The sequence below is a fragment of the Lagenorhynchus albirostris genome, chromosome 19, assembly GCF_949774975.1.
Source record: "Lagenorhynchus albirostris chromosome 19, mLagAlb1.1, whole genome shotgun sequence".
NCBI classification, from domain to species: Eukaryota; Metazoa; Chordata; class Mammalia; order Artiodactyla; family Delphinidae; genus Lagenorhynchus; species Lagenorhynchus albirostris.
In genome coordinates, this window is record NC_083113.1 from 18,604,547 (window position 1) to 18,624,956 (window position 20,410).

A 20,410-nucleotide genomic window follows, 5' to 3' on the forward strand; every position below is an offset into this window, starting at 1 on the left:
GTGCCCTGACCACCGCCGTCTTTACGCTGCCCTTGCCTCTGGCAGGCGAGCTTTCCCCTTCCAGGATCTCTGCACCCCAGCGGCCCCTCCTGGAGCACCGGCTCCTGCTTTCCACAGGCTGGCCTGGTGCCCTGTCCCTGGGATCGGTGGGCCATTTGTCCTGGCAGCCCCGTTCCTGCTCAGTCTGGGCCCCATGCACAGACTAGAGTCCAGGGCCCTGGAAGGCGTAGCACAGCATCCTCCACCACTGGTGTTCGGGGAACAGAGAGCCTTGCCCCGTCAAGTGCCCCCACCGCCGACAGATCGGGGTCAGAAACCCTACATGGACCCCAGGCTCCAAGGGACTCTTTTGAGGGCTTTCCTGACCACAGCACATCACCACACTGACCTGCAGTTTCCTCATCAGCAAAGTGGGAAACCCTCTCCTCCCCTGAAGGATTGTCCTAAACACCGAACGCCGCAGGCAGCTGTTGGGCCTTCCCGCTGGCCAGGCCCGTGGGAGGTCCTGGATGAGAAGGCGGGAGCGCCCCCCATCCGGCCAGGGCTGCAGGTGGCCCTTTGTCCCTGGTGGTGCTGCGTCGGTGAGGCTGGGCCACGACGCTGTTCTCAGCACTGGTTTTATTAATAATGCATCTCTGGGTTTCTCCAAGGCTTTAAATCCGTCCCTCCTTGATGTCATTCCGTGTGAAGGCTGCTTGCTCTTTTAAAACGTGCTCGGAGCGTCTCCGTGGTGGCTCCCTGGAGCGCTCTGTGTCTTTCTTCACCAGGGGGCCTGCGGAAGGAGGGGGACAGGGCAGCCCCCCCGGTCTACCACCGAGTCCCGGTACCTCCCTCCCGCAAGAAGGCCCTCACGCTCTGGCCCTGCCCGCCTTCGTAACCCTGTGTCCTAACCGCCTGCCCTCCTAGACCCTCTGCTCATCCAGGTGGCCTCCACCACCATGCCCATCTTCTCTTGCACGCTCCTGTTCCTGGCTCGGCCTCCTGGGAACCGGACATGCATCGAGGCCCAACCTGGGAGGGCATGAGGTGCCTGATGCCACCCACAGCCCCTGACCTCCCTGGCTGGCCCCGTCTGCTGGCACTCACGCTCACACTGAGGGTTGGGCGACCCTTGCTGCCTGGGGCAGCCCTTCTGCCATAATCTTGGGCAGCTAATGCATTTTGTATAGGGCTGTGGCTATCTCCTCATCAGATGATACACCTCAGAGGGCAGAAGCTAAGCCATGCGGCCAGGAAGGCTCCATGGGCTGGATTTGCGGGCACCTGGGGAGTCCCAGCAGTACTGTCCCTGGAGATCTGGGCCTTGGAATCTGCTGTCCCTGCCCTGTGAACCCCTCTCCAGGCACCGATGGATGGGCCTGCCACACTGTCGCTACAGGAACCCCATCGACGTCGTTATTCACAGCACAGACTCTCCCAGGTTACTTAAAGGTTCTCATTTATGCCTGGATACAAAGCATTTTCTACCTGTGTCTTGCTTGGGAAAAATTTATAGGCAAGAGTGTTAGAGGGATGGCCATGTCGGGGAGCTTCAGGGACCACCGCAAGGCGGGTAGCAGGGCTTTGGGCAGACCCTGCCCTTCCCTCTGCTCGTCAGGAAGCCCCTCCTGCTGCCTGGGGAGGCTGTGGGCCATGTGCCTGGTCGGAGTGCCCCCCACCCACCCTCCGTCCAGGTGAGCAGGAAGAAGCTGGGGTGGTTAGGCCCACCTGACCCTCGTGCTGCACGTGAGAGTCCGATTGTCTGAAAGGGCAGGCGGGGCTGCTCTCGGGGGCTGCGGACACTGCTGCCTGTCTTTCTGACTGCTGCCCTCTTATGGATAGACCAGTCGTTTCTAGCAGTTCTGTTGTGACTCTGTAACATCTGCCTGCTGTGTTTTCATACTGTACTTTTAGGTGTTAATTATCTAATATTTGTGTATAGTGTCTCTCTGATGGTTCTTTTATCAGAAGTCCTGGGAGGGTCTAGCCTGCTGCTTGCTGTGTCTGACAGCTCTTGTGGACTATTTTCAGACTGTGAGTTCATCTTCAGTGTGTGGGGTGTGTGTATATATGTGTGTATATGTACCTGCATGCGTGTGTAGACGTATGTGCACGTGTGTCCGTACGTGTGTGTGCACACGCAGAGATTGTGGCAGATCGCGGCTCTCCTGCCTGGGTTGAGAGTGTGGCCGCTCAGTTTGGCTCCAGGTATCACCAGTCAGGGACCAAGTTTTTTGTTAGTTTCCTGGCTTCGGGGTTTCCAAACCATACAGGTCGTTCACACTTGAACCTGAACCCCGTGGAGGACAGACCCATGCTTCTGAGGGAACGTTCATTAATTTTTTCCCGGAGCCCGGGAAGCTTCCTGATTGCTCCTGCGGTGCTGGTGAATTTTCTCCAAGGCTGTGCATCCCTGCCCAGCCCCCAGCTTTATGTTGGGGAGGGCTCTCAGTTCTGGCCCCGTACCTCTGGTTTGTCCGGGGCCTTCTCACTATCCCCACACGGCAACGAATGCCAAGGCCTCCAGGTTAGCAAGGCCAGCAGCTTCCTCGTCTCTTCTGGCCACACTTTGCTTTTGTCCTGTGGACGTGGCTCTGCTGATGATTTTTAACCAGCACCTCTGAGTGTTGGGGGTGGGAAGGCTGTTAGCTGCATCCTCTACCTTCATCTCACTGCGGCTCCCAAGGGGCTGATGGGTAGCTCGCGGCCGAATTCGGCCGTAGACGGGTGTCATCAGCAGTCAGCCCCTCAGGTTATGTGTCAGCTGGACCCTCACCTGGTTCACAGTTTGCCATATTCTCCGTAAAGGTCTAGTGGGTCTTTATGAAGTGTCCTCCCGTTGCTGCCTGGTCTGTGAGCCATCCAGTGGGAATGGGGCGCCTCTGCCGCTGCGGTCTGTCCTCCAGGCCCGTTCTTGCCGAGCTCGGACCGGGCTGTGCGGGAGCCTCACGTCGAGCCTGTGGCCCCAGTTAGGAGCATCCTTAACTCCCCGTGCCTTGAGAATCAGCAATATGTCAGACCCAGGGTCCTGGGCCACTACACTTGCCCCAGAACTTGGGCGCCTTTACGTGTCCACGGCCCAAGGCTGAGGTCCCAGGGAGAGGGGCCCTTGAGGTGTGTGAGCAAAAAACGCAGCCCGTCGAGTCCACGTGTTATGCCGCTAGAGCATCAGTGTGTTCTTGTATCATGTCAGACAGGTTCCTTTGAAACAAAATCAGATGCTGAAGTCCAGCTTGAAGGACTTAAACCCTTGTAAGGGAGAGTGACTTTCCAGCGTGTGGCGTTTCCCCTCCTCTTTGCAGCTCTTCCTTGTGGGTGTGGCATCGTGTGGCTGACAGAGGTAACCCACGCTGCAGTTTGCAGGTGAAAACTGGGTGGGCCGTTCCTTAGTCTGGTGCTTCTGTGAGTCAGGCCTTTCAAAGGCTTTTTCCTTAGAAGCCAAGGCATGCGATGAAGGCTGTTTCTACTGAGTAGATGACGGGTTAGGGAAACACCTGCTTCTGAGACTGGCTGCAGGTGGGGGAACCAATGCCACCCCGTTTCCCCAGGCTGAACCTTCTGATTTGTTCATTCACCACCCCTCTGCCTGTCCCCTGCTGTCCCCGTCACCTGGAGAGTGGCTGCTGCTCCCCAGAACCCTGCTTCTGTCTGGACAGGGCATCGTCCCCCCAAGGCTCAGGGAGCCCTGTGGCTCCGTGGCCCATCGGCGTCCCCCACTCACCGTGGGCTGCTGTGTGGAGTCCCAGTGTCTGAGGCCCCGTTGTCTGGGTGGGCGGTGTGGAGCCGCCTCAGGGCCCTGACTTGGCCTGGCCGTCCTGAGGCTGAAGTTGGGGGCGGCCGCCTGAACGCTCCCGCCATGAACGCGGGGGCAGCTGATGCCGTACGTGGCTTTCCTCACCTCCCTGGGCGGTTCCTGAAATCCTTTGTGTTGAGGAAATATTTCATTTGCAGATACACAATTATTCTGTGGGATTTGTAAAGCAAGTCTGAAAGCTGATTGAATATAGCAGAACTGTTCGTGCATAACAGCTCCTTAATACCGAATCATAACAATTATGCATAATTTGTGTTTATAGTGCCTGGAAGATTAGACGCCTCCGTACAGACGTGCTCTAAAACAGGCCTAGAACGCGCAGGGCAGGATTGCCACTTAGTGTGCCCACGGGCAGCCTTGGTGTTCTGAGCACAGCCCTGTGGTCGGCCTTCCCTGCCCTGGCAGTCAGTGGGTAGGGTGGGGTCCACCTGGACCTGCTTCCCAACCAAGGCCATCCGGAAGGCTGGGCCCGAGCTCTTGCCCAGGCCTCAGGGAGGGGGTGAGGGCAGCCCCCCACCGTTGCCCCCCTCCCCGGCTGGGTTCTGCAGAGGCCGGGGCCTTGGAGCGCCGAGTCCCACGCCCAGATGACCTCCCACCCCCCAGGTCCTGCAGTGTGTGGTGGGGGGAGGGGCAGGGTCCTGGCATCTCCAGAGCTGTTGGCAGTGTGGTCTCCCGAGGGTTCAGCACTGCTCGTATGGTGTTGATGTGGCAGTGGCTCATCCTCTGACCTCTGTCACACCCTGGGGCTTGCCAGGCTCTGCTGACCTCCGAGCTCCTGGAGGCCTCCCCTGGCTCTGTCTCTGTCTGGGCTCAGCCTAAGGGTGGGCTACCGGCGACCTGCTCTGAGGTCTCGTCTTTCCCTCTAGACCTTCTCCTGGCCTCCCCTGCTCCAGGTGGGAGCTCGTCCAGGGGGCCAGCCGGTTTGCTACTTGGCACAAGTAGGGAAAAGCTGGGCCTGCCCCCAGACCCTGCCTTTCTCCACCTGCACACGGACCTGCCCCTCAACCCCGTCCTCTAGGCCAGAGCCCAGTGGCTCCCGCTCTCCTTTCCCTGCGCCCCTCCCTGGGCTCAGGCTCAGGGCCTGGGTGAGTCCAGCACTGGGGCTGGGAGAGCTCTCGTCCCTCGTGTGGGAGGATGCGGCCACTGGAGAAGGGAGTCACAGGGAGACGCCCCCTCCCGCCCTGCAGAGGCAGGTGGCCCCTGCCCTAGCCCATCTCCCTGCAGGACCAGGGCTGTCTTCCTGATGGGCCTGAAAGGCTGGGCAGCGCCGTGGCACTGGAAGTGGCGAGCTCTTCCAGCCTTGTCCCCGCTCCGCGCTGACCTCTGTGCTTCGGTGGCCTGTGGGCTACAGGTTACCAGCCACAGATCCACGCTGGGGAGTTCAGGCCTTCCTGCAGGTGCAGCTGAGCAGGGCCTGGGCTGAAGATTTGCATGGGGGCGGGGGGCGTGCGTGCTCCAGTGACTCTACTCTGACGTGTCTTCCTTCCCCCGCAGCCTCTTCGAGCACTACTGCTTCTCCCGGGGTGGCATGCGCCACAGCTCCTACACCTGCATCTGCGGCAGGTAAGCGCACCTCCTGGGCCTCGTGGGAATGATCACGGGAGGAGGTTAGGGAGAGCGAGGGGACCCCACCGTCCTCCCAGCTTAAACGCACCTGTTGCTCCTATGCCCGAGGCAGTGCCCACCTAAGCCTTAGAAGTCGCTCTCCCCTCCTCAGGCTCTGGGAGCAGAGGTTGCTTCTGCCCGTCCTGGGCAGTGCCGGGTGAGGAGGGGAGCCGGCCTGCCCGCTGCCGTGCCCTCCCTTCCCGTCTCCAGCTGGCTGCTTCTCCTGGGGCTGGCCTTCCTCGCCCCCTCCACACAGGCACGCTCCCAGCACGGGGGACCGGGCCGTGGCCTCAGGCTATGCCAGCTTCTGTGTGCCGGCGGTGCAGAAGGAGCTGGGTCAGTGCCGGAGGCTGCGGTTTTGCGTGTGTGTGGCCGTGTGGGGAACAGCACAGCCGTGGGTGGGTCTGGGGCTCTGTCGTGCAGGGTGTCACTGTGGGCGTGTTTGTGTGTGGCACGTTGTGGCTGGGGGCGGGGGCTCTGTGTGCGTCCTGTGTGTCGCCCGCACTTGGCCGGGTGTGCTTTGGAGGCACAGGGTAGAAATGACCACGAGTATAGGGGCAGCTCATGGCCGTGAGTCTGCACTGCTGTGTGGCTTTGAGGGGCACGTCCCGGGGTGGGCGGCCCCCTCGTCCCCCAGGCTCACCCCGTCTAGTCTCCTTGTGCTCTCCCCTTGGGTCAGAGGGTCTGGCCCCCGTCCAGCCAGGATGGAGCCGGCAGCTCTGCTGCTGTGCACGTCCTCGGCACATGAATAATACATGTGAACATCTCAGTCCTTGGAAATGTTCTTCTCTGGCGGATAGAGAGAAAAATCATTATTTCTACTTTTATGATTCCTGAGACTCCCAAACAGGACCATAAATATTACGCCCAGTGGGTTTTTTTTCCCTTTCGACAGACTTAAAAGTTTTTTTTTTCTTAAAGGCATCGCTCATTAGGGAAGTGTTCTCAAGCAGAGGGGCGAGGTGCCACTGCTCACCGTCTGTGGCCCTGGCCTGGCGGACCTCCATGGCAGCCCCCTGACACAGCCCGGCCCTTCCCACTGGGCCTCCCCTCTCCGCTAGTCACCAGGAAATAAGGGCTTCTTTGGAGTCCCTTACCCGGGCCCGCTGGCCCTCGCTCCCACATCAGGCCCACATCCCCAGCGCCGAGGCCACCTACCCGAACAGCTCAGCCAAGGGAGTGCTGCCAGCGCCACCGCCGTGAGCCCAGAGGTTGGCCAGGAGCTGTGTGACTGCACTAGGCCGGGGCCACCTTGCCCCTCACCCCCACCTCAGGCTGTGGACCTGGTCCAGCGGCCCTGGGCCCCTGCTGCAAGGTGGACAGCACTGCCCTTGGGGCAGGGAGTTGGGGTGCTGGCGCCCGGGGCCTGCTGGGTGAGGATGGGCTGCTGACCTCCCCCTGGTACTCTGCAGTGGTGAGAACTCGGCCGTGCTGCACTACGGACACGCCGGGGCCCCCAACGACAAGACCATCCAGGACGGAGACATGTGGTGAGTGACGCCAGCCCCCAAGCTGCCCTGGTTCTGCGTGTGAACAGCGCGGCTGCAGGGGGCCTCAGCCCCAAAGGTGGCTGACCACGGCCTCTCGGTCCCACCCTGAGAAGGCGGACCACGGTGAGGTCCCCCCGTTGCTCTGGGTCCAGACTTCCCTGCCGAGGCTTTGGCCTACACGTAGCCTGCTCTCCAGGACCAAGGAGGCCCTGAGAGAGGGGAGGGGGGCCCTGTGTCGTGCGGGTGAGGCACCACCTCAGGAGGGCCTGTGCCGCCTCCCAGCACCCACCACGCTCACTTCTCTGGCTTGGTGCCGGGAGGGTGGGCATCTCAGTTCGGAGCGGAGAAGACCCCTAGGGAGTCCCCCGCCCTCTGAACCTGCCAGCTCCTGCCTCAAGGCTCCTTGGCACGGGCGGAGGTCAGAGGTGGTGCTTGGCCCTCAAGGCTGTTGGCAGGGCTTTGCTGAGCATAGTGTGATGTGCTCCCTGCTCCCCATGGAGCCGTGACTAAGCAGACGTGGGCAGGACCCACAGCCTCCAGCCCTCCGATGGACTGCGCCCAGCAGGGGGAGTCGCAGACCCTGCTCCCAGACCCCAGTGTGTAGGGCTCGTGCTGGGCGTACGCGCCCCTCTCTTGGGTAGGCGCTCTGGCCTTGGCAGGGGCCTGCGGGCGCCTCACTGACCTGGACCGGCCCTGTCCTCCGCTCACGGGCGCTCGCACTGCCCGCCTGTTCTCTCCACCACCCAGATGTCGGGCAGAGCCAGTCCAGGCTGCCAAGGGCTCCCGAGAGCCGTCCAGAGGCCACCAGCCCCACGGGACCACCTGTCTTGGCCTGCAGACATCTTGCTGTGGTCACTGACCCGCAGAGGAGGGCAGGAGGGGTGCGCACTGTCCCACCTGGTCCTTGGGTGCCTTTCCCTCCTGTTGCTGAGGCACCTGAGCCAGGCTCCATCGCACTGCTTCCCGCCAGTGCCGTGCCCCCGCTCGGGTCGCACACGTGCCCTGCTAGGCTCCATCCCCGAGCTGGCATTCCGGTCCTGCCTGCAACACTGGCCAGGAACCAGCCTCACGCAGGGAGTGGGGAAGGCTGCACACGGGGTTCCCTGGCCCACAGCCACCGGGGGATGTGAGCCAAGGGATGCCTGCTTCTGAGCTGTCACTGCCCAGTGTTTTCAGAAACCCGCCCAAGCCCAGGGTGCCCCTGCTGCAGGGCGCACCAGGCACCCACTGGCTGCGGTGTCCACTCACCCAGGGTCAGGAGCTGGATGGATGTTCTGGCCCTGGCCCCTGTTGGCAGGAGCCCAGCTCAGCCTTCTGGGAGGAAACAAAGCCTCTTAATTCCCACTCTGAGCCTCAGTTTACTTGCTGTCGGTGGAGATAGCACACAGCACTTGGCACTGCACTGGGCGGCAGCAGGGACACGTTGGGACCACAAGTGCTGGGTGGACACACGCTCTCTCAGGGGCCTGGGTCAGCAGGACAGGGACGGGAGCATGCAGAGGGGGACACCCAATGTGGACACAGAGACCACTGCCACTCACTGCAACCCCCACCCCCACCCCCAGAGTGTCTAATGCCCTTCCTGGCATAGGGGCCAAGGGCGTGCAGCAACTTTGACAGGGTTCTCCCCTGTGCCTGGTGCCAGGGACAGCTCTTTATGTAGATTTGCTCACCTTGATCCCATGAAGTGGGTGTCTCCCCCTCCCCTCACTCCCCCACCCCCCGCAACATGTAGGCAAGGTCACTGAGACACAGGAGCGTCCAGGTGCAGAGCCAGAGGATTTGGGGATGGGGTCGGCTGCCTCCGGCTTGACTCCGCTGGAGACTAAGGAAAGTGGGGGGGGGTCCTTCCCTTTGGTGGCCCCAAAGGAAGATCGCCTGGTGTCTTCAGGGACTCACGCTTTCCAGAACCTTTCCTAACGCTTTTGACTCTGCGGCCCCTTCTGGCTGGGCCAGGATGTGGAAACCCAGTCCCCAGGCAGAGGCAGACCCCAGCCACACCAGCAGGCCCCAGCTGTCCCTGTCGGAGGGTTCTGCAGCAGGGCCACGTGTCTCTGAGTCTTTCTTCTCTGCGTTTGGCACGGCCCAGAGGAAAGGACTGCTTCTCCCCTCTTCTCTTTATGCGTCCTGTGGCAGTCCTCCCCCCATGAGAGGCTGGCTCCGGGGGCCCTTGGCGCGGTGGGGCCTGGCTGACCAGGGGTGCCACGCAGCAGGCCTGCTCCACACGTCCAGACGCTGTGGCCTCGGCCCTCCCGGGCAGTGTGCGGCACCTGTGTCTCTTGGTCGCAGCTTTAGAGACAGGAGTGATCCAGGGAATCCCACAGATGTTAATGCCAAGCCCAAGCTGGTGATTTTATTTTTCTGGTGCTAACTCTGAAATGTAGCCAGTAGAATAATTATGAGTTTATTATAGTCAACTTATTATGCAGCATTTAGAACAACATGTTTTGTTGATTACTGCTACTGCCAGGTTGCTGGCGGCATTTATAATCCATTGTTTTATTGAAATTGATCTGCCAAGCGCCCACTGTGTTTGGTAAATAATAGAGCACTCTGTTATCCCAACATAAAATCCACAGCACTTCATCATAAGGTACAAAACCAAAATACAAGCATGGTGCAGAATTTTCCCTGAAGCTGAGCGTCGCCCAGAGCCATGGCCGTTTTCCAGGTGCCCATCGGGTGGTACGCTCTGGGTCTCCGTTCCTTGATGTCCGGTGAAAATGCCCCAGAGATAGTTTAACATTTAGGAGTGGGGCTGTTTGGGGGCCGGAGCTGGTCCAGGACAGTCAGACTCTGCTGGAGAAAGTGAGGAGTAGTTGTCGAGGGGGCAGCCAGCCCTTCCCATCCCTCTCCCTCTGGTCCCAGACGTGTGATGATGAACACAGAAGGTCCCCAGTTCAAGTCCCTGCCCTCCCCCTCCCTAGCTGAATGGCCACCCCTCTGAGCCTCAGTTTCTCCATCCATCGTTGGGGGAGAGACAGCACCCAGCTCTGAGGACTGGGATAATGAGGGCAAAACGTTGAGTGTGGAGCCCGGCACAGGTGGCTCCTGGCAGGAGAGAGCTGCAACACGGCGACATCCCCAGAGCCAGCAGCGCACCTGTGCCCCTGAGGCCCGCCTTCCAGCAGCTGGTTCCAGGACGGAGGCTGGAGGCGAGAGCCACCAGCAGAGCGTGTGCCGGGCCCAGTGTATTCAGACAGCTCTCTGGTCACGTGGTTGCCTGCTCTGTGTTTTCAGCCCCCAAACTGTCCTCAAGGCGCATGCCAGGTGGAGCATGTAACCGGCCAGGGCCACCGTCTACTCCTCTGTCCTTCTGAAACCAGGCGCCTCCCGGGAGCTGGGCCGGGAAATCGGGGCCCCGTAAGTTAGACGTGCTGGTTCTTACTCCACATCAGACGCGTCCCCCGAGAGCTGAGAAGAGGATTTGGGGGACCCCTCCTCGCGCCACGCCAGCCCCCGCCATTCACCTCGGCTGGATGCTGCCCCGCCTGCTCTGCATGGACCCCGGGGTGGGGAACTGGATTTGACGTGGCCTCAGGTCCCCACATTCCTCCCTCTTGGCTGGTTCAGAGGCACAAGGCCTCTTGTGGGGCCTCTCGGGGCTTTGCTGTTGCCTCTGAGAGCCCTTTCCTGCTGTGGCCCTTGGGGTCCACCATGAACCCCGTCACCAAGTTGCTGTCCTAGAGAAGCCAGTAGCTGCTGTTTTCATTTTAAGGCAAAAGCAAGCAGACCTTCTAAAACAGGGTAACAAGTGCGACGCGCTTCTAATTAACGCTCTTGCCGAGCTCACACGGGACGGTGTCGAACGTCATCGAAGGCCCTTCCTGGGTGGGAGCCCCAGGAGAACCCCTCACCACCAGATCAGTCCTGACCCTGTGAGCACAGGAGTGGCTGGGGTGACGGTCCTCTGAGCCCTCACGCACCGCCCTCTCCTCCCAGAACCAGCCTGGGCTTTGGAAACCAGAGTCTCCAAAGGTGGGTAGAAGCGCCAAGGGCTGGTGCCCTGCCCGTGGGCCACCAGGGAGCGCCACTGTCCACGTTTAAGCCCGCAAGGAAGCAGTGCACCCAGAGTTGGATGCACTCTTGCACTAGACTCCCCGCCTCCTCTGGGCCCAGCAGGCACACCCCAGGGGGCAGAGGTAGGGAGGGTCCAGGGTCTGCGTCCAGTGGGGTCTGATTTGGAAAACAGCTGGGACACCGCTCCTCGCCTGCCACCTCCTCCCTCTCCCACCATCTGATCAGGTGGCGGAGGAGTGGTCCCTGGGGTAGCGTGCCCTGTGGCCCCTATCAGAACCTTCTAGCTGCCCCAGTCGAAGGATGCCCCGGCCTGGGTTGCCCAGCGGCAGACAGCAGGTGGCTGGTGGGTGGCGAGCCGGACCTCCCAGCACTGGCCAGAAGAGGGCAGCGTTGCCTCAGGACGTGCTTGCCGGGCTCATCTCTGCTGGCTGTGGTCTCTGTGTCCTGGGGCATGGGAGGGGGGCGGCCAGCTCGGTTAGTGGGGGAGACAGACGCCTGTCCCAGCGCGTCCCTCAGCAGCCAGCCTGTGTCATTTCCTCTCCTTCCCTGTAGTGGGACGAGGGCCCCTTCTGTCTCCTTGCCCCGATGATGGTCAGCCTGAAGCCCCGGCTTTGCCCTGCTGCCTGGCGGAGGGCTGACACAGCACTCCTGGACCGAAGCCCAGAGAAATAAGGGCTACTCATTTCCTCCCAGGGAGGCCCCGGAAGACACCCGAAGTGTCGCTGGCCTGAGGGTGGTGCGTGCTGCTGCTCCCCGAGTTGAGGTGGTGTCAGACACTGTCTGCAGGGCTGCCCGGGCTGCCCCGTCCTTTCCTGCCACAGAGGAGGAGCCAGGCCCACGAGGGGGCACGGCTGGGGCAGCTCTCTCCCCTCCTGGCCACCCTCCTCCTGCCACTGGCACCACTACCGGCCGGCTTCTCCCTGCCCTTCTCTCGAGTTAGTTCCCTGTTCGTCCCACAGGTTTGTTGTGGACTAGATGTTAGTGTAAACTGCTTGGGAAGCGTGGCCCCGCCTCACCCCCTCCGTCACATGGCGCCCGGGACGACAGCCTGTGTCTCCGTCATCGACATCCCACCCCGACCCCTGCGGGCTGCGGGGTGCCCGCTGCTCACCCAGGGTCCCGGCAGCCCCCTTGGCATCTCAGGCAGGGATGGGACGATCCTGCCCGCTCCTGGGGGCCACTTGGTCTGATGTCCTTCCGGCATCTGTGTGCTCCTGCCCACGGAGGGGCGAGTCATGCTTAGGGCTCCTCCCCGGCTGGCAGAGAGGCCACATTGAGGTGTCCCCAAGCCCCCGTTGTCCTGGTGCCTGAGGCCTCGGTCAGCTTTAGGGAATGAGTGTCACCTCCAGGCCCAGCTTCCTGATGCCAGGTCCAGCCCAGACGCACCCCCACCCCGCCCGCACCCGCCTGGCTGTCTCCTCAGAGGACATCGCAGCTGTCACCAGGCAGCCCCCTCCTGAGGATTGGATGGTCTTAAGGACATGCCCCAGTCCTGGGGGCAAGAGAACACTCTCAGGAGGGCACAGGCCCTTGTCAGCCATCTGTCCAGACCAGTGGCCGTGGCCTTCCACCTGCCGTCCAGGTTGAAGCAGCCTTTACGTTATAACCCAGGACCAGGGGAACAGACATGCCTAGATGGTAACCAGGCACCCTCACCACGGGGTTTCTGTCCGTTCTGTGTTGTCTGTTTATGCTCCTTCCCTGTATCCCACACAGTTGACGTCACGACTCACAGTGTGAAAGCACCAGTCCAGACAGCCCGGGTGCCCGCAGATACCATGGGACACCACTTACCGGAAAGTGGAACGAAGCATGTGCTGTGCGCGTGACACCGACTCACTGCCTCCCCCGCGGAGGCCACGGCCCTGACGCCCAGCCCTCGCCCCGCTGTGCTGTGGCAGCAGCCAGCCCCGGGTGGGCGCCCGCCGTGTCCCACACATAGGTCAGACGGGTACCGAGTAATGTCCTTCCTGGGGACGCAGCCCACACTGGTGCTCTGCTTCTCCCCATGTAACAACAGTTCCATCCGGACACAGGAGGCCCACAGCACGTGGCTGCCCTTGTCACCGTGTGTGCTGGGGATTGCTGGCTCGGGGGGTCCTGGAGCTGGTTGCCTAGGTGACCTCCCTGTCTGCCCGGGCCCCACAGGAACAGCTGTCCCGTGACTGGGTTGGGGAACAGGGATGCCCAGAAGGCAGTCTCTCTGGGGAGAGAGCAGCTTGGTGAGTCAGCCTGTGGTACGGAGGGAGCCTCCAGGCTCCGAGTGGTGGCCTTTGCCCCGCCGGCCACACCTGGGGCTCGGCATTGCACCAGAGGCCTGGCTGGGAGCCAGTGGGTGGCCCTTGGGTCTTGTCTGGCCTGCGGCACATGAACGGGAAAGTGACCAGTACGCCTCCCTCTCTGTCTCATGCTGAGGTCTGGAGGGAAGCAGGAGTTTCCCGCAGCTGAGAAATCCCCCAGCCTGGTCTGGAACGCAGACTGGGGCGGTTGCAAGTTGGGGTCTGAAACGCTGCGACTGTGACGCATAGGTCATTGAGTTAGTGCATGCACACACGGGTGCATGCGCAGTGCCTTATCTGGGGTGAGAGGTAGCTGAGAGCGAGGCAACGGCCCTGGAGCTTAGAATGAAGCTGCAGCCTGCGTACACAGCGGCCCTCGTATAAACACTGCAGCATTTCCCCCAAACCCTCCCCAGGCCTCACATCACTGGCCGAACCGTCTCGTAGGCCTTCTGCCTGCGGTGGAGCCAGGGGGACTGAGGAGGGCCTGGGTGGGCCAATGGTGGCAGGTAGCCCGGGCCTGAAGCTGCCCAGGAGGAGCCAGCGGAAGACAGAACCTCTCATCTGAGCCAGAAATAGAACCAGATGAACACATGTGAGGATTGAGACGCCAGCATATTGCTCGGAGATGTGTAATATCTCCCCAGATGGCTTAGATTATCACACGCGTTCACTCGGCCAGAGATGGTAAGGTCCCCGGTGGGTGTCCCCAGGCAGCCGGGGAGGACGGATCCGGCGTTCTCGGTTGAGCCAAAGTATGAGCGAATTCTCCATCATCAGCGTGCATTCAGAGGACGGATGGAGTGGACACAGAGGAGATGATTTATAAAAGGCAATGGCTTTCATCCCTGGATTCCAGAATGGCTTAAAATCTGAATAACTTATACATGTAGGAACTCTGAGGGGGATTTAAAAAAAAAAAAAAAAAGAGCGAAAAAAGATAGGGAACTGAGAGCACAAAAATAGACGTCAGCCCCGTGCCTGAGCGTCGCTGGGCAGGATGGAGCTGGCCAGCTGGGTGTGCACTTCCTTCTCCAGAAAGCGGATGATTTTAAAACAAAAAATACAGCTGAAGTTTTCTAGAACCTGAACAATAAAGCCAGACTGGCTGAGGAACTCCAAGCACCTACCTTCCCACATTTTTGTTTCTGAGAACTTGGTCAGGAGTCTCGTCTGTCCCGGGGAAGAGTCCTGTTTTCACTGCTCTGGGTGACTCCAGTGTTTGGCCTGCTCCTGTGGGCTTCCTGGCTTTTTAAATAGTTTAATTTCTGTTTTTGTTTGAGATCTGCACAGTCCGATAGAAATTTCTGCCAGGAGCGCTGCTACAGGTTGCCCTCTGATGTGGTGGCCCCCAGGAATCCACGTCCCCACGCCCCTGGCTCTGTCCTGTCTGCTCAGGCCGTTCCTGGGCCTTCTGAATCAACAAACCACAGATGGTTTTCCTTTGTTGCCTCTGAGGAGCCCAAATGAGAATGCTCTGCTCCCCGGGTGAAGCTAGGCCGCGGCCCCATGCGGTTCCACTCCCCAGGCCGGTCTGCATGCTGGCCCTGGCGGACGTGAACATGCAGCAGCGGTGGCGTCCGCGTTTTAAAAGTGGGAAAACTGAGGCCCTGAAGGCTGAGGGCCAGAGCCAGGACAGGAGAGCCCACCCCTGGGCTCTGAACTGCTGACCATCGACTTGGGACTTTGCTGGACCAGCGTTCAGAGCCTCAGTTTCCCTGCAGTCTAGGGCTAAGATACGCCCCACCCTCCTGGCCAGCTGGGAGGGGGGCGGGAGGGGAGTGGGGATGTGCCCCGGGCGGGAGTAAGGCTGCAGACAGCCGTCAGCCCTAGCACCCTGGTGCATCTGGCGCATCCTGGAGAGCAGATGCCTGGGCATGTCTGCTGGGGCCTTCTCGACATTCGGTCCTCGGTTCCCACACCGGGCCTGGGCGGGTCCCCTCAAGTGAGGCCCAAGTGCCCCTTCCGTTGGCCTGCCCCAGGCAGGGTCCCCCAGAGTCTGTGACTTTGACCCAACGCGGTCTCCCCTGCCGTGCCAGTGGGGCTCTTCCCCCGCCCCCTGAGAATCACCTGAGCTGTTATCTGATGCTTTTTGCACTATCGACACTGTTTATGGTGTTTCGCAATCAGAAAAAGACAGATTAAAAAGTGCCCGACTGGGGACTTTGGATTCCAGCAGGGCGTCTGCGGATCCCGAGCGCTCGCGTTTTTCCTTTAGAAGTCTGTTTCTGTGGTGTCCCCGGTGCTGCCGTCAGGCCGCGTGGCCCAACGCCTTGCTCCACTTGTAGGGCCAGTTGCTGGGGGTAGGGGTGCCCAGAGACAGGCACACAGGCAGCTTCTGGAATGTTGGTTGAGCCATCGTGTTTACCATTAGAATTTGGGTTTGGGTGAGAAGCCCTTGTCACGGAAGGCGTGGCTCTGCCCCCCCACCCCGGCTCAGACCTGCCAGGATTTGTGCGGCTTCAGACTGCCCCCCAAGGGGCAAAGCCAGGCACAGAGAGGACAGCCCTCACCGCCTCCACCCCACCTGGTCCTGAAGACACCGCAGGGGTCCAGGCCTGAGGCTGGACTGATGTCCCTCTGTCGGTTCTGTCACTGTCAGCATCCTGACTTGGCCCTGACCCCGGGATGGGGTCAGGGGGCTGGTGGGTCCCTGCTCTGTGCCTGCAGTCGAGCAGCCTGCTGGGGTGGGACAGGATGTGGAGGCCACTCAGTCTGGGCACCCCACTCCCCTCAGCGTGGGTGACCCAGTGGGAGCCAGGCTTGGACCCAGCAGCCCCTCACTTATTTTGTCTTATCTCACCGTGGAGGATGCTTAGGGCAGGATTCTTACCCGTCCTTGACCAGTAAAGGGTGTGAGCGCGTGGTCAGGCAGCAAGGGTGTGGGAGCGAGGCTCCCTCCTCTCCCTCCCGTCCCTGCTGCACCGGGGCCCTGTCACGGGGTGTCCAGAGGGCAGGCTCAGCTGGCCCATCCTCCTGACTCAGCAGCCTGCCTGCCTGTCCCAGCACCGTCCTGCCTCTGCTGGCTCGTGCTCCCAGCTCCAGCTTCTTCTTTCCTCCCCCTCTCTACTCCCACCTTCTGTGCCTCCTGGTCTCCACTCTGTCACCTGGAGATGCTGGGGGCCAGATGGCCCCCGAGTCGGGGACTTGGCCAGCCGGGCCCTGGGAGAGCACACTGTCCCACCTCAGTGGGGAGAGGGCCACGCTTCTCTGGCCAAGGGGACCCCAGAGCTGGAGCAGAGCTGTCAGCTGGGTTTTCACCAGGACACTGGGGCCTGCAAGAAGCAGGCAGTGCAGCTCAGCCCACGTCTTCCGTCAGGCGGGTGCACCTGTTCCAAGGACCCGTCCAGCTCCCATGAGCATTGCCTTGTGGCCTGCAGCTGTGCCCCATGCTGGGTGCCGGGTGGCCCCGGGAGGGTCTGTCAGAATGCCCTTGTGGAGGCCAGGTGGCAGGCGGGGGCCTGGGGACATCTCCGCCCCTCCCCCTCCCCACAGCTGGGCATCCAGAGGCCTGGCCAGCAGAGGCTGTGAGGGGAGGTGTGTGGGCAGCCCCACTGCCCCCAGCCTTCCTGCTCTGGAGACGGAGGTCTCCTGGGACGCCCCATGGTTCCTTGGCCGCTCGTGTACCATGAGGAGACAGCAGGGTCGGAGGGCCCCAAGCTGCTGCCTGCACCGGCCACGTTGCAAGAAGGCTCAGGCTCAGCGGCCTTGGGCGCCGGGCGGGAGGGGAGCGTGGTTGGAGGGGACGGGTGCCCCTGAGTGTCCCCCTGGCCTCATGCCCCACTCCTCCTGCAGCGTTTTCGACATGGGCGGTGAGTATTACTGCTTTGCTTCGGACATCACGTGCTCCTTTCCCGCCAACGGCAAGTTCACCCTGGACCAGAAGGCCATCTATGAGGCGGTGCTGCGGAGCTGCCGGGCCGTCATGAACACCATGAAGCCAGGTGAGGGCAGGGGCGGGGCCTGCAGGGAGGACCACCTGGTGTGGGGATGCAGATGGCCAGGTGGCAGGGCACCTCGGAGAAGCAGGTCCCGCACTCTGAAATCTGTCGCCCCCTCTCGTGCTCAGCCAGCAAGGCTCCAGATGCTGGCGGGTCCCCAGCATCCTTCCTGGGAAAGGGGTCTGACCACCAAGCAGGGACAGCTGGGGATCGGGGAGCTCATCCCAAGGTCACCCCACATCCCATCCGACCTCCACCTGCACCTCTTCCCTTCCACACTGGCCACTGGGATGTCAGCATGTCCTCTGCCCTGTCCCCAAGCAGAGTCTGTTCCAGAGAGGGTTTGGCAGCTTGGACACCGGCCTCTGGTTGCGCGTGGAGCACCCTCGTTCGTGGCTGCCGGCTGCGGCTGGGTTGGCGGGAGCTGAGTGTCTCTCCGGTGTTGGGGGAATGGTGAGAGGAGGTTGCGGGGCCACCTGAGCACCTGGCGTGACAGGCCTTGAGGGCTGGGCTCTGGGTGCTGAAATCGGGCACTGTGGCAGTCAGATTTGTATCCCTCCGTGGAGTTTTTTTTTTTTTTTTACAAAGAGAAAAAGAAGAAAAGATCCAGAGCCCCCAGACTGTAAGGCCCCAGTGTGTGGCCCCTTTCGGGCCCAGAATCTGATGGCTCGGTTCTTGGCCTCTACGGCCCCGTGGCCAGTTATTGCGGGCCAGGTGCCGATCGTGAGGGGTCCTCTGCAGCTGCCCCCTTCAGGGGAGGCAAATTGTCAGCAGGGCTTTGTGGATGCCCCCATGCAGCACTGGGGCCCACCAGAAGCCAGGGAGCCCCGGAGGGGTGATGGGCCTGCACCCTGTGTCCAGGGGGAACAGAGCTTGGTGACCAGATGAGTCCAAGGATGAGGAACTCACATACACCCCAGAAAGGAGACAAGGAAGGAAACCTCAAAGCTAAGCTCCTGCCGGGCGACAGTGTCGACGAGACTTGCCTGGTTTAGCAGCTGGGAAAGAAAACAGCATCTTGTGCTATAACTGTGTTTAAAAAGCAGCAGCGGGCTTCCCTGGTGGCGCAAGTGGTTGAGAGTCCGCCTGCCGATGCAGGGGACGCGGGTTCGTGCCCTGGTCCGGGAAGATCCCACATGCCGCGGAGCGGCTGGGCCCGTGAGCCATGGCCGCTGAGGCTGCGCGTCCGGAGCCTGTGCTCTGCAACGGGAGAGGCCACAACAGTGAGAGGCCCGCGTACCGCCAAAAAAAAAAAAAAAGCAGCTCCCTCTAGGTAGGAATTAGTACGGACGCCTCCAGGACGAACCGTTGCACGAAGACACAGAAGTGCAGGACGGGGTGGCCAGGGGACCCCCTTCTGTGAAAAACAGGACGGCGAGAACGTGGATCCACATGTGCTTGGAAATCCACAGAAGAGGTGCAGGAAGGGAACCAGACAGACAGGGCGGGGCGTGGGGAGAAGGGAGAGTGTTCACCAGGAGCCTTTTTATACTTCTTGACCTTTAAACCTCAGAATGTGTGACCTGTGACCTGTGACCTGTAAAACCCGGCCTGTGTGGGGCAGTCATCCCGAGCAAGGGACATCTCCTCCTCCTCCCTTGACACCCTCGCTTTACCCCAGGGAGAGAAGGAATAGACGGTTCTGCCCAGCTTTGAACATCGGTCGTTTAAGTGATAAGCGTTCCAGATGTAGCAAGAGGTTTGGGCCAGTGAGAGTGGGTGGAGGTGCCTGGCCCCCGAGGTGGACACTCCTCTGGGTGAGCCCCGTGACCCCTGTGCACCCACGCCCCATGGCGGGTCCCTCTGGGAGCGTGGCGTGGGCCTGCGTGGACCCGCGCCTGGCGCCGGGCCGCGGTACGGCAGGATGGAGGGCTCCTGCCGCACTCCACGCTGGAGACAGAGGGGCGGGCAGAGTGAGGCCAAGGCATATGGCGATGGTGGGGGGGGAAGGTTGGCGGGATGTCGGGCAGGTAGGGATTTGGAGGGACAGTGTCTCCGCTGGGGCTCTTCGCTCACCTTGGAGCTCCGGGCTTCATGTCCCTAGCACTGCTTAGCCCTGTCCCTGTGCTGAGACGGGTGGCGGCCAAGGCCTGGCTGACCCCACCGACCCACAGGAAAACCTGCTGCGGCCTGGGCAGGACCCGGCCAGCTCAGTCGGCCAACCAAGCAATGCCAACTCTGCCCAGAAGGTGGCCGGGCCCACAGGCAGGTCCCCGGGGCCACACATTGCACTAAAAGGGCCTGGTGCGTGGTCCTGGCACCGAGGTCCCGTGGGGCTTCCTGGCCATGTCACTTCAGGGGCAGTTAGTTATAAGGCTTCAGGCCCGGCCAGGCTGGGCTCAGCTGAGCTGGTCCCTGCAGACGGAGGCAGGCCTCCCCCGGCGCACAGTGGGGCTTCGAAGTTCCCTTGTCGGGGGGTTGAAGCAGAGCCCCTGCAGAGCTCCCCCAGCCCACACCCCGTGCTTCAGGGTTGTGACACACAGTTCCCCAGGGGCCACATGCGGTACAGGCCGGGCGGGATGGGGGTCCTGCCCACAGAGCTGCTCTTACGTCGGGGCAGGTCGCCTCCCCACGGGCAGCTCAGAGGCCGTGGCCAGGTCAGCCCTGTGCCCTATCCTAGCGGAAATGCCCCTGGTTTGTGGGTTTGGCTCCTGGGCCAAGACAAACACCCGCTGAGACTGCGTGACTGCTTCCTGAGCCTTCCAGGGAAGAGTAAATAAAGGCGGCCGGGGTCACAGCAAGATGCCCAGAGGGGAGGCAGGGACCCGTGCTCGGAGCATACCAGATCCTGGCCTACTGCCCCGGGATTGAGGAAAGCAGGCCTGGGGTCAGAGGGGGAGCGTCCCTCACTGCCACTCAGAGACAGCCAGGGAAGGAGGGCGGGGCTCACTCGGGGCCGCTCGAGGTGGCAGGGGCAGGCCACAACGCCACCCTCATCTGCCCCGCGGCAGGGGTGCGGCGGCCACGTGCCGGCTTCTGGCCGGGTGCAGTCGAAGCTCTCCAAGGCTTCCGTGTCCGCCCCCCCAACCCCGTCTCCGCGGACACCCAGGAGCTTGCCGATGGGACCACCCCCGCCTCCGCCCCGGCCTGCATGAGGGGAGGAGGCACTGTGGGGAAGCCTGGGGCCAGAGCCAGTGTCTGAGCTGGCCGCAGGTGCAGGGCGGGGCAGTTCTGCAGACTCCCGGGGTCTGCTCTGCCTCACTCCCTGTGGGGGGCGGGCAGGGGCTGCAGCAGCAGGACTCCCCGCAGGCCTCGCCTTAGACATGGTGCGGAACGCAGGGC

General features: G+C 61.8%; 1 protein-coding gene across 1 annotated transcript in view; it reads left to right on the forward strand.

Moving 5' to 3' along the window:
• Nucleotides 1-20,410, forward strand: part of PEPD (peptidase D) — a 114,435-nt gene that overhangs the window by 84,776 nt on the left and 9,249 nt on the right. The window contains exons 10-12 of the mRNA XM_060129932.1: nucleotides 5,288-5,356; nucleotides 6,811-6,888; nucleotides 16,983-17,131. Coding sequence (XP_059985915.1) covers nucleotides 5,288-5,356; nucleotides 6,811-6,888; nucleotides 16,983-17,131 — 296 coding nt within the window. The remainder of the gene's footprint in view (nucleotides 1-5,287; nucleotides 5,357-6,810; nucleotides 6,889-16,982; nucleotides 17,132-20,410) is intronic.